Source organism: Grampus griseus, assembly GCF_964374135.1.
Source record: "Grampus griseus genome assembly, chromosome: 12".
NCBI classification, from domain to species: Eukaryota; Metazoa; Chordata; class Mammalia; order Artiodactyla; family Delphinidae; genus Grampus; species Grampus griseus.
In genome coordinates this window covers 22,979,805-23,003,705 of record NC_139006.1, presented here as the reverse complement: position 1 = coordinate 23,003,705, position 23,901 = coordinate 22,979,805, and the positions used below count along the sequence as shown (strand labels likewise).

The 23,901-nt window shown below is 52.4% G+C and overlaps 1 protein-coding gene across 1 annotated transcript; it reads right to left on the bottom strand.

Annotated features, from left to right (window-relative positions):
- On the bottom strand, positions 1–19,855 carry SEC14L2 (SEC14 like lipid binding 2). The gene is made up of 12 exons (XM_082667334.1): positions 19,722–19,855; positions 17,473–17,548; positions 12,740–12,783; positions 12,278–12,337; positions 11,856–12,044; positions 10,768–10,863; positions 10,540–10,600; positions 10,060–10,143; positions 6,466–6,572; positions 6,244–6,383; positions 5,927–6,096; positions 1–1,127 (listed from the first exon to the last, which is right to left on the bottom strand). The coding sequence occupies exons 1-12, from the start codon at positions 19,773–19,775 to the stop codon at positions 997–999; spliced, it is 1,212 nt and encodes a 403-aa protein (XP_082523460.1). The 5' UTR covers positions 19,776–19,855; the 3' UTR covers positions 1–996.
- Between the last annotated feature and the right edge of the window lie 4,046 nt (positions 19,856–23,901).

The window sequence follows — 23,901 nt, the reverse complement described above, 5'->3', positions numbered from 1 at the left end:
TGCGCGCTGAACGTTCTTTATTCATTGGTTACTTTTCCTAACAGAGCGCTGTAAACCAAGGTCAGGATATCCTCCTGAGGGGTCTGGCTGGGAGCCATGCGGCCTCGGGGCCTCCTGTCAGTTCCAGCCTTGCCCCTGACTCCTGCTCCCTCAGCTTGGCCGGACCATCTCCCCAGGATGGGTCAGGGCCTGGGTTTCTGAGGGGTGGAAGCTTCAGGACTCACACCCACCGCCAGCCTCCCTGGCCCTTCACGGAGCTGGGATCCCTGGAGGTAACTTCCCTGTGCTTTGTTTGCACTGAAGGACAGTGGCTGGGTACCAAAGCTCACTGTCCCAGGAAGCTGAGTCACTGACAATCATTAGTAATTTAAGAGGCAGCCAGTGGGACCCAGGAACTGCTGGATTCCTCGAGGCGAGGGAGAGGCCTGCCTGTCTACCCTTGAAAGGGAAGACCTATGCTGACTCGGGCCCTCTCCCAAGACTTGGGAAAAGCTAAAAGATCCTAGCCTGGGTAGAAAGTTCAGAAGAGCCTCAGACCCCCACCATAACTCTAGCAACCGGCTACCTTGCTATTCCTCATTATGATCTAGACTTACATGTTCATTTGGGAGCAAGTTCCTCCCCTGCAGCTGGCTTCCCTGAAGTGTTAGGTCTCAATTTCTCCCCTTTTTCCTAATTTCCTCCCTGCCACCCCATGGTTCCCCCCTCCCTGTCTCATCTGTCACTGGACAGGTGAAGTTGGCACAGCTTATAAGACAGATGCTGTCACGGTGCCCAGCCCCTGGGGACTCCTTAGTAATTTGAGAGGCAAGGAGGCCCACTCCAGCTAGTCTCCCTCTTCCTAATTCTGAAATGAAGGCTCCCCAGATCCAGCCCCGAGGTCTTTCTTCTAGCCCAGTTTCTTTGGGCGTCAGAGTGCTGGGAAAATGACTGCTACAAGGGATAGAAACTGACAGGGAGATGCTGAGGGAGCCAGGCCTGCTGTGGGAGGAGGCGTTACTTTGGGGTGACTGCCCCCAGCTGTTTCATCTTCTCTTCTGAGGCTTTGTCTGGAAGCAGGACCTCCACGGTAAAACTGACCTTCTTTGCATGAATGAAGCTGTAGGTGTTGTCAAACCGCAGGACATCTGAGGGGAGGGGAAAAAACAGACATTCAGGCAATTCTGACAAAGAGCTTGGACACAGTGATTTTGGTTGACTGAGCAAGGCAGTGTGGTAGGTAATGAGGCTGAAGGTAGCATAAGCAATGGTCCTTCACCTTCTGAAACCTAGTCTAGCTGGGTTACAATATGTTCATGAAGAGAAAAATATATAAGAACATGCCAAGTGCCAGATGAGTGGCAGAGACAGTCACGTCTGTAACAGCTTGGAACGAGGGGGCCCTGTAGACTGAAATCATGTGAAAGGCTTTTTAAAGGAGTTAGAGCTTGAACTGGGTCTTGAAAGGAGGGAGTAGAATTAGTTGCAGCAGTAGTTATTATAATAATAATAATAGTAATGGTAACAACAGCTATTTATGTGACTCAATACTGGTATGGCAATCTATATATATTATTCACAATAACTCTTGAGTTCAGCATTAGTACTGTGTTATATAAAAAGAAAGTCACTGTGTCACACAGTGAGGAAGGGATGGAGCTGGAATTTCCCTCTGGCCTGCATTGCTGCCTGACTTGGGCCCTAGAAAGCCTAATCCTGTTCAGTTTCTGACAAAAGGTAAAATATGCAAACTTTTTTTTTTTTTTTAAAGAAGATGTTGGGGGTAGGAGTTTTGTAATTTATTTATTTATTTTTGCTGTGTTGGGTCTTTGTTTCTGTGCGAGGGCTTTCGCTAGTGGCAAGTGGGGGCCACTCTTCATCCGTGGTGCGCGGGCCTCTCACTATCGTGGCCTCTCTTGTTGCGGAGCACAGGCTCCAGATGCGCAGGCTCAGTAGTTGTGGCTCACGGGCCTAGTTGCTCCGCGGCATGTGGGATCCTCCCAGACCAGGGCTTGAACCCGTGTCCCCTGCATTAGCAGGCAGATTCTCAACCACTGTGCCACCAGGGAAGCCCAAAATATGCAAACTTTTGAACCAGAAACTTACCCCACAGAAAGATAAATGGACAAAGATGCTCAATACACCCCTATTTGTAGTAATAAAAGATGAGGAAAACTAAAATGTTCAAAGAAGAATTGCTTTAAAAGTTTTTATTGAAATACTATTCTGTATAAAAAGAAAGAGGTGAGCTTCATAGAAGTGACTGGGGAAACTAGTGACAATATATCCTTAGGCTAAAAAAAGCAAGTTGCAGAACAATTTGTAAACCATTTCTAACATTTTTGTTAATATATGTAAAAAAATTTTTTTTGGCTTTGTTACTTGGTCTACCTACATTGACAAGTTTTACAATTTCAAAATTCCTTCAAATATACACTGAATAACATATATAATTCCTATGAATGTATATGGGTGGGCACATGTCCTGTATATTATGGAAACACATAATGCTTCTAAAGGAATGGAAAATATTTGGTAGGATAATACACAAGATCTGTTAGTGGTTTCCTCTGGGGAGAGAAAATGGGCATGCAGTTGGCAGAAAAGGCTTCCAACCCTTGGCCAAGGAACAGACTGCTTTTAATCTAACCCTTCTTTTTTTGAGAAGTTTTTCCATTCCAGTCAAACACCCCTTCCAAAGAACAGAGTGGGAAAACAAAAACACTAGCTCTGCCCCTTCCCTATCCTGGTCTCTAACTTTTCCCAGCCAAAAAAACCCTGTGCATTTAATCCTGAGATTTAACCTTTCCCCTTTTCTGCCCCTGGATAAAATGCATAGTTTTAGACTGAGGGCAGACACACCATTCACCCTTTTCTTCATGGTGTGAAGTGAGTAATAGTCATTGATTTTCTCTCTGAGCCAGAGGTCTTTCAGGACCAATGGTGCCTCTGGAAAGAGGGAAGCTTCCTCTCTGACCTGGATGACAGAGCCTTAGCAACCAGAGTCAGTCATGCTAGAGAAGAGGTCTTTGAGCTCCTTGGACCAAGCATCAGGATTGAGATGACTCTGCCTAGCATGATGTTCTGCCCTCAGAAACAAGGAAGGGGCTGTTGTGACGCCCAGGCCCGAGGGAAGTGGTTCATTTTGACACTAATCATGTACTCACAGACTTGTAGAGGCCCCAGAGATCCTCCAGGCTGGGGCTCCTTCACTTTTGTTGGGGAACTGACCCCCCTGAGAATCTGATGAAAGCATACAATTTCAGATCCCATGGAGCCCATCATGGACCCTCTGGGGCAGTGGTTCCCAATGGGAAAGTCACCATTCTGAAGAGAGGAGGAGCTGGGGGTAACTGTGCCCTCTCATTTATGTATTGAGAAAACATATATATTCTTAGTGTCCTTTTATTTCTTTTATATTCCAGATAGGAGAGTATATTGACTTTTTAATTATGTGTGTAGGTGGTTATAATATCTATGAATTTCATTTCAGAGTAGTAAAGGGGACATTAGACACCACTTATTATAAAAGGGAGGTGTTTGGTCTTTAAAGATTTAGAATCACTGTCTTTAAAGATCTATATCACTAAAGATTTAGAATCATAGACCCCAGATTAAGATCTGCTCTAGCCTACTCCCCTCATTTTAAGGAAAAAGAGAGCAAAATCTAATTAGAGACACTCGGAGAGTTACTGGCAAAGCTGGACTCAGAAACCGGGTCTTCTGGTGCCTAGAGGGGCTGTTTAACCTTCCTACAGTGCTTCAGCTCTTCTAGACCACAATGCACGCTCCAGATCTTTTTTTCTGAATCTTTTTCTTTCCTAGAAGAGTACTCTACACTCAGGACCTCAGGAAATATTAGTTGGGAGAAAAAAAAGTGGAATCTCCCAGTCAAGGCCCCACAAGCAGATAAACATTCCATCTGGGAATGTATCCAAGGGGAACTATAATTTGGGATTTGCAAACCTAAGCCTGATTATGTTAAAGGGTTCATGGTACTACAGAGAGGTAGTGGGCAGCGCTGGAAAACGGTTTGGGCTCTGCTGAGTTTGGGTAAATTACTTCCCAGGTCTGGGACCCCACTCTCTTCTCTGTCACATGATCATCTCTAGGGTAGTCTGTGGTCACGAGATCCTGTACCGGGACCCTAGGATTCTCTCCTGTCTCCGTTTCTTGGTGTCTATGCAGGCTACGCTGTGGGAGAGATAACATCCCCTCTCTATACCTCAGCTTCCCTGTCCTTTAAAAGAGAAATTCAAGCTTATATGTACAAAATGCTTTATGCTCTGAGGATGACAGTGTCTGGGCTGGTGCTAAGCCTTGTTCTTGATGAAGCACACAGTATACCGCCTTCTCCCTCAGGACCCGACAGCTCACTAACAAGAATACTTCTCCTCCCTGGGGAGCCAGACCACAGAGTATATGTGAGGAGGGGGCGGTGGAGACTGAGGTTGCTTGGGCTGTGGGGGAGGACACAGGATCTGAGGTTGGGGCAATGGTGTGGACAAGTACAGAGGCCAAGACATCTGTGGGGCTAGTTCAGACTTCTGGCAGTGCTGCCATGAAAACAGGGCGCAGGGCTTCTCCCATCTCTGGCACTATCTCCCCAGTGGCCCTTCTCCCCCAGGTTTTCCCCTAATGATAATAATGGTGGCCACAGTGCGCTGAGTGCTGCGTGGCAGGCATTACGCTAAGTGCTGCACAGACCTGATCGCATTTCATCATCAGGTGTCCCTATGAGGTAGAGAATTTGATCCCCATTGTATCAATCAGGAAACTGAAGCTCAAGGAGGCCAAGTCACTTGCCTAAGGACTAGTCAGTGGTCAAGTCCATCTCAGCTTGATGACAAAGCCCTTGCTGTCACTGATTTTCCATGCCTGGCCCCTTGGCTCAGACAGAGAGGAAACTGGAGATTTGATGGGGGTTTTGTGTGTGTGTGTATGTGATTTTTCTGCTTATAAATGTGGTACATGTTCTTTGTAACATAAACTGTATTTGCAGGGCCAGTATAAAGAAACGAAAGCCCTCTCTAAGCTTCCTACCACCATTAGCATTAGCAGAGTCCCCAGAATTCTTTTTTTTTTTTTTTTTGGTAGGTAAGAAGTGAATTTATTTAGAGAAACACACTCCACAGACAGAGTGTGGGCCATCTCAGAAGGTAAAAGCGGCCAACCCCAGAATTCTTTTGACCTTTTTTAGCCAAAGTGAGTATACATCATATATGCTAAGTCTCATGCTTTATTTTTTTTTAACATGTATCAGACATCTTATATGTCAGTTTATTCTCTTTAATGCGTATACTGTATTCCATTATATGGATGGACCATAATTTACTTAACAAGACCTTCTTAAGGCCATTTAGTTTATTATCAGTTTCCCAAACTGCTAGGAACATCCATGTACCTATATCTTTGTGTTTTTGTGTAAATATTTCTGTACAGTAAATTTCCAGAGGTAGAATTGCTGAGTCAAAGGGAATTTAATCGATATTGCAAAGCTAAGTGAGGTTAAACACCTTTTCAGATGTCTATTTGCCATTCTTATTCCTCTTGGGTAAACTTCCTGTTCATGTTCTGTGGCCATTTTTTGATCAACTTGGAGATGAGTGAAGTTCAGCAGAGTCAAGGCTAGGTTTGTCAGCACTCTGCTCACCCTGTGATCCCTACACCTACGTAACGTGTTCTGCCTCTCTGATGTCTGGGGAGGGCGCATCCCCAGGAAATGTCTAATGGCAGTCACAGCCCCAGTTACACCTGGACCAGGTCACCTTGAGCCTGTCATCTCACCTCTCCAGGCCTAGGTTTCCTCACCTATGCAAGAGAGGTTGAAACTGATGGAGCTCCACTTCTAGTTCTAACAGTGTGAGAACTTAAATCCATGGAGAAAGAGGGACCTCCCGGGCAAACAGCTAGAGCAGGGGCTTCGAGCCAAGACAGAGAGACTTACAGATGCCAGGATCGCTGCAGGTGAGGGTCCCATCCTCAGGGACCAGGTGGGCATTGTACCTCTGGTTGGAAAGCACCTCTGTCATCTCCCCTGCCCTCTGCCGCTCCCCCACTTTGGTCTTCAGGAAAATCCCAAAACCGATGTCCGAACCATCCGACATGAACTGCCACCTGCAGGGGACACCCACCCACTTAGACGTGATTCCGTCTGCATGTTCCCTCTCTGGGGTCCTGCCACCAGGGCTTCTCCCACCCCAGCCCACCGCCAGCACCTATGGCCAGAAGGCTCAGGTCTCCTGGAAGGGTCCAGAACCCTACCTGAGGACGCAGCCTGGAAAGAGAATTTCATACTCCACTTGGTGGGAGGAGCCCCGGGAAATCTGCACACTGTGTTCGTACTGCTGTTTCAGCTGGTCTCGCACGTAATACTTCTTGGGGATGTCACCCCCATAGTTGATCTAGAAGCAGAGCACGGAGTGAGCTGGAATGTGCATTTGAGCCAGGTGTCTCTGGTCACCTCCGGCCCCTGGCAGCCCATACCTTGGATTTACACTTGGGGTCTCCATCAGGGTCCGTCATGGTGCCCCCATACTCCACAGGCAGCTGGTCAGGGCTGACATATTTCAGTAAAACCTCCTTCCAGTTTGCTGGCAGGAGAGGGAAGGAAGGAGAGAAAAGGATCACCACCAGGGCAGGAGTTCATCACAGCCCTGGCAGTCTACACAAAAGAGGCAGAAAAAACCTGTCTGCCCCCGCACACAGAACATGGGCATTGGAAGCACAGGACGTGCGCACAGCTCTGCAGGGGGTTCAAGAAGAGCTGTCACCCAGATGACTGCCCTGTTCTGGACCAGGAAGCAGGAGACAGAGGTCCTGTCCCCACTGCCTCTGGCCAGCGAAGCAACCTGAGGCAAATAAATCACTTCATTCTGAGCCTAGTTCCTCCTGCCCTGCAAGGTTATGGTGGGAGTGAAGTGAACTAAGTACTTGAGAGGGTGTTCGTTGTAAACTGTAAAATGCCGTACCTGTATGAGAGTGTATTATCACTCCCAGGAAGAGGGGATACAAATATTTGAAGTGCAAGCAGGAGGGAACAAAGAAAGGAGGGGAGGGCATTCCACGCAGAGGGAACAGCGCATGTGGCAGGCAGGAGGGCAGTCAACATGATCTGCCCTAGTTAGACTGAGCGTGAGGGCATGACCACTGTCACCTACTGTGCTCACTCGTGATTTATTGAATGAATGCATCACTGTAGACCGACCCCTTAAATGGGCTCCCTTGGCTTTACCCCAGCCACAGTTTCACTTCTCTTGTTTTGTAGGCTGTTTGGCTACCAGTGATTTGGTTTTTTTTTTTTTTCTCTTTAAATAACCAAGCCCTTTCCTGACTAGGAGAGTTTGCCTCAAGTGCAACCAAGGCTGAGATCCATTTCTCTGCCAGATTCCTAAACAAGTATCAGCCAAGGACAATATTTTGATACTGGATGGAAACCTTTCCCTGCTGACGACAGAGACCAGATATAGAGAGCAGCTCCAGGTCACAGGGTACCACCGAGCATCCTCTGTGGCTGGTGCTGCCCGTAAACCCACAGGGATGGTCCAGGGTCTCCCAGCCTTCAGATTTCTAGGGACTTGAGACCATGCAACTCCAGGGGTGCTTTAATCTGTGCTGAGTACCAGTGACCAGCCCAGGGTGAATTTCTCCCCTCCTCTATTGAAGATCCGGTACCTTCCCAGCCCGAGGCGGGTTTGGTTGAAAGGGTTTCAGGTGTGGGTGGGGGAACTGACTGAACCTCCTCTGCAGCCCCGCTGCCAGGAAACCGAACTGGCTCATGCTCATGGTGGGTGGGAGCCACAGAAAAGCCAAAAATCATTAGAGCCTTTTCCTCAGACGTTGTTTCTTCACCCAGTTCAGCTGGAGGGTTGGAATAAGGCCAGGAGGATTCTTCCCATCTCACAGAGAGGAACTGAGGCTACAAGGACAGAATTTGTTGCACTAGAGCCAGGACCAGCACCCAGAAGTCCTGTGCTTTCCAGACTGCTTTGCACCACACCCAGGCTCAGCACACATTTGGAAAACCTCCACTTTCAGTGTGGTGCCTGAAGGTGAACATTCAGAAACCTTCAGGATTCCCTACCCCCAGTTCAACTCCACAGGTGGCATTAAGCCGTCCACGAGCCAGTCCCAATCTCCCTTTCTAGGCTTTTCTCCCACCACCCCACATCACGCTCCAGCCAAACTCGACTCCTGCCTGTCCCTGGCTGGCTTGATTCCCATGGGTCTTCCTTGCTGGCTTCCCCTCGTCCCCTGATGTTCTCCTGCTGCCGTGCCTATCCAGTGTCCGTCTGCTCTCTTCCCCGCCAACCTCGCAATCGCTTCTTCACTCCCTGGTGGGCTCCTCTTTCTCTTCATGCCCTTGAGCCTGGATATTCCCCAGGCTTCAGCCTCTGTTCTGTGGGCAGTCTTACCTCCTCTCAAGGTTTTAGCTGCTGTCTCTATCTAAAACTCCAAATCTCCAGACTGGAGTTTGCTGCTAAGCTTCAGGCCCAGGCATCCCCAACATGTGTACACCTCACAGACTCCTAGAACTCAACTTCAAGCCTTTCCTTCTGACTGTATTATTCCCCAGTGGAACTAACTGCATCAGAATGACTGCAATGCTGTCACTCATGCCAGATACCAGGGAGCCATTCTAGATTTCTCTTCCTCCCTTCCTACATCCAGTCAATTGAGTTCTGCTGTTCCACTTCCTACGAAAGTCTGAAATCCATCCTCTCCTCTCCGTCCCTACAGCCCCCGCCGTGGCTCAGGCTTGCAACACCTGGTACGTGGGCTGTGGCCACGGTATACAAACTGGTATCTGTCCTGAGAATCAGGTCCTGTACCCCACCCCCTGCCCCGGCTCAGGAACTCCTCTCTGGTGCCCAGTGGCCGGTGGAGTTGTGTCCCAGCTTCCCGACACAGTGCCCTGGATTCTCTGTGACCCAGCTCCTGGCACCTGGCTCCCTCTCCACGTCATCTCTCGCACACCCTGCCGTGTGCCCTCTTCAGCTGCCCGTGCCATGGTGTGTAAGATCTTTGCTCATTGTTCTTATTTCTGCCCAACAGCTTCCTGCCTTGCTTCACCTGGCTACCCTACTCATTCCATAGCTCGCAGGTGAGGGAGGCATCGCCCCCTCCCCAGGCTGGGCGGGGTGAGTGCCCCTGCTCAGTGTTCCCATGGGCTTTTCACCTCCTCTCTTTTACACGTAACATCTTGCGCTGATATACATCTGTTTGTGTCTCCCTTCTCCGAGAGGCCACAAGCTCTTCAAGGGACTCTGTCTTACCTCTGTGGCCTTGACACCTACCTAGTCCAGGGCCAGGCACACAGCAGGTGCCCATCCAATGAATCCATGCGTACTTGCCCTCAACTGAAAGCAACCTCTGCTCCTGTGACCTCCCTTCTCTGCCGCATCTATGCCTTTTCTTTTTTTCTTTTTTTTTTTTTTAAAGGAATTTTATTTATTTTTTGGCTGCATTGGGTCTTTCTTGCTGCACGTGGGCTTTCTCTAGTTGCGGTGAGCAGAGGCTACTCTTCATTGCAGTGCGCGGGCTTCTCATTGCGGTGGCTTCTCTTGTTGCGGAGCATGGGCTCTAGGCACGCGGGCTTCAGTAGTTGTGGAACGCGGGCTCAGTAGTTGTGGCTCGCAGGCTCTAGAGCGCAGGCTCAGTAGTTGTGGTGCACGGGCTTAGTTGCTCCATGGCATGTGGGATCTTCCTGGACCAGGGCTCGAACCCGTGTCCCCTGCATTGGCAGGTGGATTCTTAACCACTGTGCCACCAGGGAAGTCCATCTATGCCTTTTCTAGTTTGTGTCCTAGCTTTCTCTTAAAAGTCTCCTGTTTCACTGCAAGCTTATTGAGGACAAGGACTTGCATTCCATTCATCTTTGAATTTCCCCGGAGTGTCTGAGAGAAAGAGTTCTTAGGAAAACAGACAGGAAGCCCCTTGCTAGGGCCCAGCCTGCTCCTGGGTCCCACTGCTCCCAAACCAGCAGAGGGAGCCTTCGCCCCGGCAGCTCTGGCTCTCTAATGCCATCCCCAGCGGGGCTGCAGCCATGCCGTGGAGTGGAGGAGGGTCTGGGCTACTCACCCCCCAGGACCATGATCTTCTTACGAGTGTCCTCACTCAGGAAGGGTTTGATGAGGTTATAGGCCACAGGAAACAGCTTGGGGGCTGGAACAGAGACCAGGCCATGTGAGGCCAGGAGCAGTCCCCACTCTGTCCCTAACAGTGTCCACCATAGCCCCCAGTGTCTGGCTATGCACTCGCTGGTGCTGTGGAGCCCACACAGGCAGCCCTATGTGAGGCTCGGCTTTCCTGTCTGTACAGGGGGGATGGTCTTCCTTTCTCACGGGGCTCGGTGGCTCAAAGGAGGTAACGAATACTAAAAGCTTTGTGAATTACAAAGTGGTCTGCGTACATCATGGGTCGGTCTTCTGAACAGGTCCTAAGACCCCACCCTCCACCCCTGACTTCGGCTCACTCTATTTCACTCTCCTTAATCTGTCCCAGTAATATTTTTGGCCCCTCTTTCCCATTGGGCTTCATCACAGGTAGTTGCCAACTTACCTTTAATGACAAAAAGACGCTTCAGTGTTTCGGGGTAATTTTCCTCAAACATGCAGAGAAACTGTGGAAAGAATCCAGTGGGCTCAGAACTCTGTGCCAGGGAGGGAGGCCCTTCTTCCTCTGGCTTCCCCCACCCCACAGGGCCTCCTAGCAGAGGGACCCACCCCCCCAACCCACCCCCCGACCCTCACCTCTCACCCTCCACCACCCCCGAGCCCTGGCCTTCACCTCTCCATAGGCCTCCACAGCTGGCTTCCAGAGATGTTTGAGACCAAGCCCCTCACAGTCATAAATCAGGGTGATGGTCTCTATCTTGTTCCCCGTCTGCAGGGGACAGAGGAACAGAAAGTCACATCAGGCTGCCCCCCACACAACACACACACGGAAGCCCACCCCGGTTCAGGGAAAGTGCTGATTGTACCCTGCACCCATACTGCAACCAGATCCGGCAGGGCCGTACCTAGGGTTTTCCGAATCGAGATAATTACCCCAGGCCGGAACTGCGGCCTAGACAAGTCACCCTTCCCGTTTAGATCTCCGTGTTCTCATCCAGTAAACAGCTGGGTGAACTTAGATTACATCTGAAGTTGCTCCTGTTCTGCAGTTTGACCCGGTGGCCCCCCTCGTCCTCTGCACCCCGTGCAGCCACTCATCTCGCAGGCACAGATGCTCTCTATCCAACCTAAGCCCTTAAGGTGCATCTCTAACGCTTCTCTGCGTGCCCAGCCCCACAGGGCCTCTGCGCACACTAGGTTCTCAGTGAATGTGGATGACAATGTTGAAATGTCCCCAAACGTATCACATGGTCTCACTGGATCTTTACGACTGCTGAGGAGGAGGGCAGGGGAAAGGACCATGGCAGCTCCGCCTCGCTCTTCAGTCTTTTTCCAGTAAGAGAATTAGCTGTCCTTAGCTTTGTCTGAATTCAGAGTTAGGGAAGCACAGAATCTGAGCTCACTGACACCAGCGGCACCCAAATACTTGTCCAGGGATAGGGTGGTCCCTGACAAGGATTCCTCTGGTGCCCAGATAAAGGAAGAAAAGTAATGATAACGTAGCATGTTTTCTATGAAGCTAAACTTTACCCAATTAAAGGACGGCCCTTTATTCTGGGACAATGCCGTCCCTATAGTTTGGTGGGTTAATTATGACAATTAGGGACATAGATCAGTCCCTAAAACTTTGCAATTTCACTGGTCTATGAAACCTAAACATCAGGGCCTAAAGCTGCCCTTAAAGCCACGTGTGACACCCACACTTCTGCGTGACCACCTCCACCGGGCGTAACTCCTCTTCAGCCGTGCTGGTCCCCTCACCTTTTCGGTCTGGCAGGCGCACTCCCGCAAAAGCAGCTCGCAGTCCCGCATCTTGGTCTTGACCAAGTCCTGTTTGGTGGCTGAGAGGAGCAGACCCTTGGCATCCAGAGGTCCAATGATGTCGTACCAGATGGGGCAGCCATCCAGGTCATAGCCGCACATGCCCCCTGAGAGATACTGTTGGACCACCTGGGCCCAGACAGAGATGGGGGTGCCTGGTCAGCAGGCCCCGGGCAGCCATACCTTCCCGGTGTCCAGGGCCTTCCTCTGGGTTCATCCGCCCCTGGGTGCCAATGGATACTCATTCAATGACTTGGCATTGTCAGACCTTTCCTCTGAGGGTCCCAGTCCCATAGACCCAGGATACAGATCATGGGTCTAACAGACCTCACGTGGTGTGGGGCGGGATAATCTGTTCTCACCTCTGGAGGCTGCCAGCTCATGATGTTGTCAATGTCCTTTTGCTTTCGGACCTCCACATGCTGCAAACACACGAGGGCTTTAAAAAAGCAGGGCGGGGAGGGGGTGGTCCTTAACAGGCATCTAGCAATGGGTGACAGCACGAACAGACCACCGGACCACAGGTAAGTCACGAGAAGGCAACCAGCAGGAATGGAAAAGAAGGAAGTGCCTGTTTCAGAGATCTCAGCAGAACAGATTATAATTCTTGGCTGGCCCAGAACTATGAAAGCTCTGTTTCCAGGGAAGGGAATGCACTTTGTCCTGGAGGATAAGGCAGTACGGGTCGGCTAATACTCAGATATGTCACATAAGCCACAGGCGGTGATTGGGGTGGGAGGGGGTGGACAGAAGTCCAAGCACGGCGTGATTCTGATGGGCAGAAATGGAGGCAACAGTGGGCTTCGGAGCCAAATGGGTCTCACCTTGCGGAGCATGGCCTCAGACTTCTGCAGGTCAAAGCTTCTTGCTATAACAGGGAAACATGGTCAGGGTTAGGATAGCAGCCTGGGCGCCAAGGATGGGAAGATTTCCCTGCTCCTGTGCGGAAACGCCTGCTGACTCTCAGATCACCCCACATATAGAAGCTAATGTGAGGACATTCACTGCTTCTAGAGCACCACAGCCCCTGGGCTTGTGGGGAAAGCAGGTCAAGGTTCAGGGCAGGTGGGGGCAGCATTGCAAGTTCAGGGTCAAAAGAGTTTTACCCTAGTGGATGCAATCAGGTGAAGGGTCTTATCTCCTGTCAGGGAAAGCAAACCCTGGGCCCCCTTATCATTTACCCTTCTCCTTCCACAAAGTTAATCTCCTCCACGGTCTAACATCCAGTCCTGAGAGCTTGACCTGCGGTTCAAAGATGAATACAGCTGCCGCATAATCTGGGGCAGGACTGGCAGAACATTCCAGTAGGATGGAGGGGAGATGAGCCTCCAGTCAACCTTGCCATATCCTCAGAGGACCCATGCATACCCCAGGGGGACACAGAGGGCCCTCATCCTCCCAGGGTTCCCAGAAAGTTTCAGAATTAGAGTTCACCTGGCTCAACTCAATTTCATGTACAAACCCTGACATGCTGTCCTGCTCAAACTTGAACACAAAGACCTCCCTGCCCGCCAAGGCCATCTGCTCCCAAACAATCCAAGCTGCCATTTGCACACAGCCCTCACTATTGTACTGAGCAGAGACCCTCTACAGAGACATTCAGAGAGGAGGGGCGGGGGTGCTTCCTCAGCCACGTGACCACCTTTCCAATACTCGCAAATTCTGTGCTGCCACCCTGAGTGCTCCCTGCTATCATGCTGCCCGTCCATGGATCCTTTAACCATCCTTCAAAGCTTGGTTTCAAGTCCATCAACTTCCCTTTGGATGTTTTCCAGTTTGCCAGTGCCCCTCTTGAAGTGTGTGGTCCAGAGCACAGGTGTTGCCTACCCTTCTCCAATTAAGCCTAAGAACTTTCTCGGCAACAGGCCAGGCCCTTAACTCAGGCGAAGCTTACAGTCAACTGAAACCCCCAAATCCTTTTCACCTGTGCTGCTTATGAATCCTCTACCCCATAGGTTGAGAGGTGGTTTTCTGGATCTATCCCTATCAGATTTCATCTTGTTATGGCCAGCTGCATTTCATCTTTTTTTTTTTAATTTTTTAATTTTTGGCTGTGTTGGGTCTTCGTTGCTGCAGGCAGGCTTTTCTCTGGTTGCAGTGAGCAGGGGCTACTCTTCATTGTGGTGCGCAGGCTTCTCATTGTGGTGGCTTCTCTTGTTGTGGAGCATGGGCTCTAGGCACACGGGCTTCAGTAGTTGTGGGACACGGGCTCAGTAGTTGTGGCTCATGGGCTCTAGAGCGCAGGCTGAGTAGTTGTGGCGCATGGGCTTAGTTGCTCCACGGCATGCGGGATCTTCCCAGACTAGGGCTCGAACCCATGTCCCCTGCATTGGCAGGCGGATTCTTAACCACTGCGCCACAAGGGAAGCCCCTGCATTTCATCTTTTAAAGAGTTTCTGAGATCCAGATTCTGACCAATTTTGCCATTTGACCTATGAACTGTCCCTCCCAGCTGTATGTCCTCTGTGGGTCTGATTGACATCCAGATCTGCTGACAGCCCTGGAACCTGGGCCAGACAGGCTGCCCTCTGGACTGTCACCAGCCCCTTAATCACTGCTCTTCGGAAGTGGCCGAGCACATGCCTTGACTCTGCTGTCCTGAAATGCAGTCCACTCACCTGCACTCAAGGATACGACAAGAGATTTGACCAATGCCATACCCTGTCATGTGTGCTAGACACACGTTTGCAGGAATGAGCAGCCTTCCCTCTTGGGAAGTTCCTTCTCATGGTCACCCTTCACATGCCATTGTAGCAGCAGGGGGCAGCTTTCAGAGGAATATAATCTGGGTTTGCATCTCAGCCCTTCCACCTTCTTCCTGTTTGACCTTGGACAAGATACTGCACATCTCTGGCCAAATCATCCAGTGAGCTAGAAACACTTGGAAGATGCAAGGCACCATGCTATCATGTTGGGGTAGCCCAGCTGGACCTGAAAGTGGGAATCCTCCATGGGAGGGACACGCCCAACTGTGAGGAGAGTCATCTTCCTTGGGAACAGGAGTGGTGGTGAACTTCGGGCCCCCTTATCTCAGGGAGGCTCTCCAGTTAACCTTTAGCTGCTGGGGTCCAAAATCCAGGGTCTTTTAGGGCCCTCCCCAAGTTTCCATTGCCCCTGGCAGTACCGGCCTGATGCCTCTCCAGGGCTCCTGCCGCCCTGGTCAGGGGCAGCTCAAAGCATGGCTTAGGGCACTGCCAGAGAGGCCGGCCTGGGAGCAAGCTGTCCTGGGTTCTTATTTGATCTCTTCCTGTCCTGGAAAACAAAGAGACTCAGACCTGCTCTGCCAGGCTCACAGGTTTCCTCCACCTCCTCGTTTTATCTTGCCATCTGAGCCCCCTCGCTGGGGTGCCCAGAGCTCAGGCCCACTCGGGGGGAGGCAGTGATCTGTGTGCCTGCTCTCGGGCCTGGGGCCCAGCAGAAAGCCAAGCCCGTGTCGGGGGAAGGGAGGAACCCAGTGCTCACTCGAGAAAGGGAAGAACCCAGTGCTCACTCACACCTAGATTAGCCAAAGACATTCGGCTGGCATGTGCCTTGCAAATGTTTCCTTTAGATGAAAAGGAGAAAAAGAAAAGGTTTCTCTAAAAAAAAAAAAAAAAAAAAAAAAGGGGGAATTCCCTGGTGGTCCAGTGGTTAGGACACCGAGCTTTCGAGCTTTCACTGCCGAGGGCCCAGGTTCAATCTCTGGTCAGGGAACTAAAATCCCGCAAGCTGTGCGGCATGGCAAAAACAGAAAAGAAAAGAAAAGCAAGGCGACAAAAACCCTAATTGAAATTCACAGTAGAGTCTGACCAGGCCTGAGCTCCTGCCCAGGGAAATGTGAGGCACCAATAAAGTGCAGAGGAGATATTTCCTTGGTTTGAAGAGGCAGAGCTTGGTTTCAGGAGGCAGCTGTGGCTTACTGGAGAGGACGATGGCCTGGGAATCAGGGGCCCTAGGTTTCTGCCCTGATTCTGCTTCGCATTAGCTGTGTGCCCTCAGCTAAGTGCCCTCTCCTCTCTGAGCCTCAGTTTTCTCATCTGGCAAATGAGGATAACTGCACTCTTCTATATTCCTGCAAAGAGAGGGGTTATCCCAGGACTGGGGAGTTGGGGTGCCTGGGAAACCAGGGCCCCAGGCCAGCCCTCTCTCAGATAAAAAAAGAGCTGCGAAGCTGTTCAATTCAACAGCTCTCTGAAACCACACTTCCCCCACCTCACAGTAGCTGGGTAGTTTGTTTGATCATCTTGCAGCTGGCCCTTTAATGCAGCGCTGTCTGCCCACTCTCCCCACCCGCCCCCTTCCAGCTACAGCCCTTCAGCAAAGGCTGGGCCAAAATGTCCTCCAGCTCTGGACTGACTCCACCGCCGCCTCTTTGCTGCCTCTCCACCCTCTCTGAGTGGGTGGGGTGGGGGGAGTTCACAGCTTTTTAGGGGGAAAAGGGCAAGTGGCACTTTCAGAGGCACACAGGGTCTGCTCTGGGGGGCCTGCTAGCTATCAGCCTCTCAAGAGTGTGCCAGCTCTATTCAGTTTCTGGACAGAAAAGGAAAATACATCTCTTCCCCTGTCCCAAGACTCGCAGGGTATACATGTGTGTGTCTGTGTCTATAAATAAGTAATTGGCCATGACTTATACTTTAATATTTTGGGCTCTGATTCTGTTATCACGATTTAATCTCTGTTAATCTAACACAGAGGAATTTTCTCTATTATTTCTATGTCTGGCAATAAAGTTTCTACAAAGCCAAAAAAAAAGTGTGTCACAAGAACCAGAGAGGGTGGCACATGACTTGAATCACAGGAGAGGAGGAGAAAGAAAAGAACAGAAGGATTTCAGGAGTTGCAACATGGGGTTGAGTCTGACCCTGATGCTAGTAGAAACGTGTACACTGCATCATCACGGGCATAGCACGGTCACGTCCCATCTTGCCATAGGCAGGGCACCCTGTCTCATCCAGCTCTCCCAGAGAGGAGCCTCAGACAGATGTTCACCCCTGGACCAGGTACCAGAGCCAGGCCAGGGCAGAGCTGGAATGGACCTCAGGGCCATGGAGCCAGATGATGGCTTGAGGGGAGTTTTGTTAACCTAGGTCAGGCTGAACCCCACCCACCGTGTTCCCCGTGCATTCTGCCCCTCCTTCAAGCTGCCACAGAGAGGGCCAGTCTCTCCCACGGGCCAAGACTCTGGTTCTAAGCTTGGCTCTGCCTCCAACTTCCCACAAGCTTGGGGCCTTTCTTGGCTTTTCCTCAACCTGTTTCCCCACATCCATCGGCAGAGTAGATTCATCGAGTGGATGGAAAGGGCACCGGGCTGGGAGTCAGCTGACCTGGCTATAGTCCTCTCCCTGCCTGCAGTTCAACACTGTGCGACTTGGGGCAAGTTACCTCACCTCTCTGAGCCTCAGTGTCGTTATCTATCCAACAGGAGGGTTGAGGTTATATCATTGCCAAGAACGCTTTTGGTTCTGAAGGTTGAATACTCCAGATTCTGAGATTGCCTGGGGCAGGGTTTCCAGAGGGTGCTATTCTGTTCCCCAGCCCAAGCCCCTGCCCCAGCCTCCCGCAGCCCCTTTTTCCTCACCTCGGAGCCAGCGCAGGAGAAAATAGTCATCTGGATTCGGCAGACTGGGCAGCACATCCTGGACATTCTCCCGAAACTGTAGGGAGAGGCAGCTGGGTGAGTAGCAGGTCCCACCCTGACCGCCCTCTGCCCGGGACTCTCCATAGAGGTTTTTGCTGGACCCCTGCTCAACACGGGTCAACTCTGCAGACACTGGCTGAGCACCTGAGCAGCGTGGGACACTCTGTCGGTCATGCTGGTGGGAGCTGAGTAGCAGGAGGAGGTGAGAAGGGAGTAAGACACTGCCCCTGCCTGGCTGTGCGCACTTACACGCTCCAGTGTGATGGCTGGGCAGAACAGCCCCCAGCTAACCGCCACAGTAGACACTCTGGGGTGTGCCACAGCAAAAGCGTAAGTTTACCAAGCATTCCCCGTGTGCCCAGCACCGACCTCGGTGCTTATTCATTCTTCTAGAGATATTACTGCTCCCGTTTTACAGATGAAGTAATTAAAGCTCAGAGAGGCCAAGTAACATGCCCAAGGTCGACAGCTAGTAATCAGCAGAGCTGGGATGCAAACCCCGGTCTGTCCCAGGCCAGAGCCTGCACTCTTTCCACCATGGCCTGTCCCCTTAGTAATGGAATGGTGAGCAATGTGTCCAGGGAGCAGAGAGAAGGAAGAGTTTGATGCTGACTGGGGCCAGGAAGAGGGTGGTCTCACACTACTTCATATAAAAAATGACATTTGAGCTGGGCTTGAAGGACTCCAAAGGCAGCAGGAGGAGGAAGGAGGGCAATCCAGGTGGAGGGAAGAGTTCCAGCCAGAAGTCATGAAGGGGGAAAGTGTAGGGAGTGCCAAACAAGAGAGCTGGACAGTGACCCCAAGGATGGCCACGCCCCCTCCAACTGCTCATTACCCTGCAGGTGAGCATGCCCCCACGTGCTGTGCTGTCCCCAAGCCTCCTGCTCCCAGCCACTCACCTTTCCCTAGTCAGTGACCTACAGGGCAGCCACAGAGAGGATCAATGAAGACCCGCCACCTCTGCCCCTTGCCTAGGTCAGCCAGGGCCTCAAACCATCCCATCCCCCAAACAGCTCCCAGACCCCCAGGGAGACTGGCATGAAGCCACCCCTTACCAAGGACACTACCCAGCCCCTGATATCTAGTTTAATCACCACCTAATCCCTTCTCTGCCTGACTTCCCCTGCAGGTCAGCAGTAAAATCTGAAACCTCCCTACCCGGCCTCCCTGGGATGGGGAGGCCCAGCCTGGGGCAAGGCCTCCATGGGACTGGAGCCTCTGCCCCACTACCACGGCAGAAGACACCTGCCACCCGCCCCCTCCACCACTTTCTCAGCAATGGAAAACTGCTGTGGAGGCTCCAGACCTAAGACTGGACCCAAACAGCTCCAGCTCCAAGAACAGCCAACCTTCCCTCTCTCCCCAAGGGCAGCAGGGGAGATCCAGCTGGTGGGAGAGGGTCCGGCTCTGGAACTGTTGCCCCCTCCTCCGCCCAGGCGCCAAGGCAAAGCTAGGCTTACCTCCTTGCCTTTTGAAGAGCATCAGCCCCAAGTCCCCAGCCCGGGAGGGGCCTGGGTTGAGGGAGGGGCCTGGGTTGCAGGACGGGGTGGGGAGCTGGTCTCAACTCAAACTAGCCCCAACCCAGTCAGTCACCGGTAGGATCCTAGGCTTTGCACTTGAAGCTGCTCCTTTCCACATCATCTGGTCCAACCTCCTCAATTCCTTTCCTCAAGGAGCGAACAGAGAAGGACCGGTTTTGCCCAAGGTCGCTGAGAGACTTGGTGCCAGAGCAGGAGCCATCCAAGTCTCCTAAGAAGCCCTCCGGCCCTTTCCATCGTGCCACTGCCCCTGCAAGAGGAAAACCTCCCGGAAATGGGAGGAAACCTAGGGCCCTGCCCCTGCCCCTGCCCCCAGGGCCCGGCTGCCAGTCCCGAGAATGAACTTTGCCTTTGTGCCCTCAGCTGCCTCCGTGGGCTTCCAAGCAACCACTTCTTCCCAGGTGGCAGCGCCAAGGGCTCGCTCGCGGCTGGGGCCGGGACGACCAAACTTCCCCGGGGTCCCCTCGGCGGACGGAGGGGAGCGAGGGAGGGGGCGACCGCGGACCGCTCGGTGCTGTGGCTGCCGCTCCTTCCGCCGCTCGCCGCAGACCCGCGCTCGCCCCCCATCCAGCCCCTTCCCAGCCCGCTGCCGCCAGAGGATGGGGTCCATCGCCCGGGGCGGGGCCGGGCCGGGACGGGGTGAGGGCTCACCTTGGCCAGTGCCTCCTTCTGCCTGGGGCTCAGATCGCCGACTCTGCCGCTCATCGTGGCCCAGGCTCTGGGCGCGGCGGTTGCGGCAGCAGACAGAGCACGGACTCGTTCGCCGCCGCGGGAGTAAAGTCCCAGCCTTTTGCCGGGGCCGCGGTTGGCAGCCAAGCCCCGCCTCTTAAAGGATCCCAAGGGGCGGAGTAGGGAGAGATGCGCTGGGCGCAGGAGCGTCTGACGCGGGTACCCTCCGCCCTCCTGAAGCGGAGACCTGAGCAGGAGGCGAGCAGGAGTGCCCACCCGGTCCGAGGCCCGTAGACATGAGAAGGACAGGAAGTCTGTTGTTCCAGTCCCCAAATTACCCTTAGCTTACACTGTGACCTTGGAGGAGACACCTGAACTCTCTAGGCCTTACTGTCCCCAACTAGGTGCTATCTATTGAGCTCTTCTAAGATCAGGTCCCCACGGTGCAGGACCTCTCCCTCCAATACGAGAGGAAGCTTGACTGATGCCTCTATAGGGGACCAGGGGACCCCTAAGTCTAGCCATCGCCCTGCCTCCAGGACAGTGGCCTTGGCCTTTTCTCTCTGGGGCTTCTGCCCTCCTCCTGTCCTGCCATGGATTTTGGACCACTGCTGCAAACCCAGCTTGGGGCCTTTCAGTGTTAACAGCCTTTCCCCTCCCCCTTCGGGGCAGGCAGGCTGAGGGGGGGTAAGGAAGCCCAGACCCCATCTCCCCACCCAGAGCCCTGTCCTCCGCTTCTGACCTTCGCAGCTCTCTGAGAGGCTCATAAGGTGCTGGCACCCTCAGCTGGCATGGAGGGTTGCTTCCTCTCTGGGAATCAGAAGACCTGGGTTTGAATCCTAATCTTCCCCTTGTTTATATGAGACTTCAGGGAGCAACTTCACCTCTCTGAATCCAAGCTTCTTCATTCCCTAAATGGATTTGGATGATCTGGACCCTGAGTCAGCATGAGAGGATAAAGCAAGCTAATGTACATAGCTTGCCCTGCACTCAGGGCAGTGCCTAGCACAGGGTTCCCCTATGTGACCACTCCTTTGTCCGCTCTGCAGAGCTTCCCTTTGCTGCCTGCCTGGCCAGGCTTCAGCCTCGGGGTGGAGATGCAGGGTGGACGTGGAGGAAGCCACAGTGAAAGCGATGGCCCAATGAAAGCGGGCCTTCTATCAGCTTATCTGCTTCCCCCCCCAACTCACAGCCAGGGGCCAGAGCTGTGGGTTCCCACGTAGCTAGCTGCAAGTCTGATTTGCGGGACAGATGCCATCTGACTGTCCTGCCATGCCCCTTCCCCATACAATGAAGCCATTTCCTACTTTCTGAGCTCACCAGCCCTCCCTCTCTGTCTGGGTTCCCCCCTCCCCTACTCTAATCCTACCTCCAGGGTAGCAGCTGGTCACATGCCTTGGCCATTCTTTCCTCCTACTGCGTGCCAGGCCCTAGGTGCTGTTCTGGGGATCCCGAAATGAGTCAGATGCCATCCTGCACTCTCAAAGGTAAGACACAGGCACCATCGACTAGAATACAAGGACGAGATAAATGTCCCAAAGAGAGCCGGCAAGTACCTGGGAGCTTAAGGGGGGAAAATTTGCTTTGGGTTGGAATAATCCTAGAAGGCTTCATGGAGGGAACAAAATTGGACTGGGCCCTAAAAATCTGGGATGGGAAGGAAATGGAAAGGAGATTCATTCATTCCATGCTGGCACAAAGGCACGAGCAAAGTTCTGGTGGTAGGTAGGAAGCATGGCTACAACCAGAGAGGAGGGGAGAGAAGGATTGCGCCAGGAGGACCAGCAGGACCTTGATGTGGCCCTGCTTAGGAGCATCTGCCCGGCTAGACCATGAGGTCCTTGGGCACAGGACCCTGTTTACTCACCCCTGAATCCCCACAAGCCCCTCCCCCCACCACAGCATCCTGCACTCAGGGGCTGTTCAATAAATGAATGCCGAATGAATGAATGAATGTAAGAAACACTCCCATAGGCACAGAGCTAGGTCCTGGGGGAGCCCTGGGAAAGAGACTCAAACATAGATCATTCAGGGATCAAGCAGCTCACCTCACTTAACAGCCGTGGAAACAGGCCCAAAGAGGCCATGGCCTGCCTAAAGTTGTTAGTGGCGTGACAGATGTGGAGAGCTTCGCGGGGTGCCTGGCCCGTGGAAGGTGCTGAGTCGCGCCCTCCTCTTACTGCCTGGAATTCATGCAGAGCGAGCCTAGAAGCCTGTGAGCATCACACCTCCCAGAGCAAAACCCCTGCCACCTCTGTACTCTGCACTCCAGGAGAGTGGAAAGCAGACCGCCCCTGGCTCTCTGGGTTAGAAGGCAGAGGCAGGCTACAGCAGGCCCATTAAAGACCCTTGGGAGGACTTCGCTCTGCACCTGGCGAGGCCTCCACCATGGAGGTCTGCAGCCAGGCGCAGAGTGAGGGTCTTGGGTCCAGCCTGGTGTCTGAGAGGCCCCCGCTCCACCCCTGTGAAGCATTTTCAGGCAGTCCTAGCAGTCCTGCCCTGGTTACAGACTCATCAGCTTTGGCTCAGGGCAGGGCACAGCCAACTTCCTTGCATGCCTGGCTGAGATCTTTCTTTTAGACCCTTCCAGGGGCAAGATGTTCTTTTCAGTGAAGGACCTACTCAAAGGAAAATAGAACAACTGCTTAGGTTGGTTCAGCACTTTACAGTCTACAAGACACTTTCAGACCTAGCTTGTCATTTAAGACCACGGTGACCCCCTAAGGTAGGTAGGTCAGGTAACTTCTTGAGGAATCTGAGGGAGGGAGGCAGTCATGTGAGAATGCCTGCAGTTGTGACTTGAACCCAAGTCTCGGGCTTCTAGGCCAAATGCTCCCAGGTGCCCACGGGCTGGGGTTTGGACTAGCCTGGGAACTGCCTAAAGAGGCTTCCCAGGAAAGCACAAGGCAAACATTCACCCAACAGGAAACAGTCCCCAGCCCCAAACAAGCCCCCTCTCCCAAGACATCTGGATTTACCCACTATAAAGGCCTAAATGAAGTACCCTTCCTCCAATCTGCCCTTCCCAGGCCCTGGGGCTGCCTGCTTCTCCTTTGGCCACTGAAACTTACCTATCTCCAGCCCACTATGGAGCGGCTAATCTGATCAAATCCTAGAATCAAAATCTGGATTATATATTTATTTATTTATTATATATTTATTATCTATAATTAAACTCCTCCAGGCTGGTTACTAAGAGAACTCCCTCCTCCACATCCCCACCTTTTCTCTATCCCCCCAATCCTGGTCTGGCAATTCTCCCTCCCTGTTAGGTATGTTGCTCCCCTACTCAAGAATCTGCAATGGCTCCCTAGTTCCTTCAGGAGTCAGCCCAACCTTACTGACTTGCATTCAAGGCCCACCCCGAGCTCATCCCAGCATCCCTTTCGGCCTTGACTGCCACTTCTCCCCACTGCACACTTTAATTTCAGTCACAGAAGCTCCAAGCTGCTCCTCAGATGCACTTCTGCCCTCCTGCCTCTTCAGAGCTGCTTCCCTCTCCTGTTTCCTCCTGCCAGATCCTCCCTGGTCTTCAAAGCCTGATCCAGGGATGTTCCCAGGAACTTCTCCCTGATCCACCCAACCCAGCATGACCTCTGCCAACCAGTAGCCCCTCTGTCTTGGCCTTGACACTGACTGCTTTGTGTTGTAGTGGTGACTGTCAGGAAATGGCCTGACCCAGGAGAAAGAGCCCAGCCTCACAGATCAGGCAGGCCGGAGGCGAGATCCAGGCCCTGCCACCTGCCAGCTCTGTGATGGGTGTGCTGTTCTGAGTATACCCTGCCGGGCATGGCATGTGGACAGCTGAAAGAAGACTGCTGGAACCCAGAGATTTAGGAGGCATATTGGGTAACAGTTCTAGTCTTGGGAGGTAGTGCCCAGGGCTTGAGATTCCTCTGGGAGGCGGCTCTGAACACAGGCAGGAGCGCTGGACTGGGAGTCCAGAGCCTGGGCTTTAGACCACATTCTTTTTTTTTAACTATTTATTCATTTGTTTGTTTATTTATTTTCTCTGCACCGGGTCCTAGTTGTGGAACACAGGATCTTCGTTGTGGCATGCAGGATCCTTTGTTGCAGCACGCATGTGGGATCTAGTTCCCCGACCAGGGATCGAACCGGGGCCCCCTGCATTAGGACTGCAGAGTCTTACCCACCAGACCAC

Bases quoted from the DNA above. Each gene is read 5' to 3' on its own strand.
- SEC14L2 (XM_082667334.1), bottom strand. From the start codon at position 19,775: ATGAGCGGCAGAGTCGGCGATCTGAGCCCCAGGCAGAAGGAGGCACTG. The intron at 17,549-19,721 runs GTGAGCCCTCAC...CTCTCCCTACAG, and splicing joins AGAAGGAGGCACTGGCCAAG to TTTCGGGAGAATGTCCAGGA. The intron at 10,601-10,767 runs GTGAAGGCCAGG...TTCTTTCCACAG, and splicing joins CTGTGGAGGCCTATGGAGAG to TTTCTCTGCATGTTTGAGGA.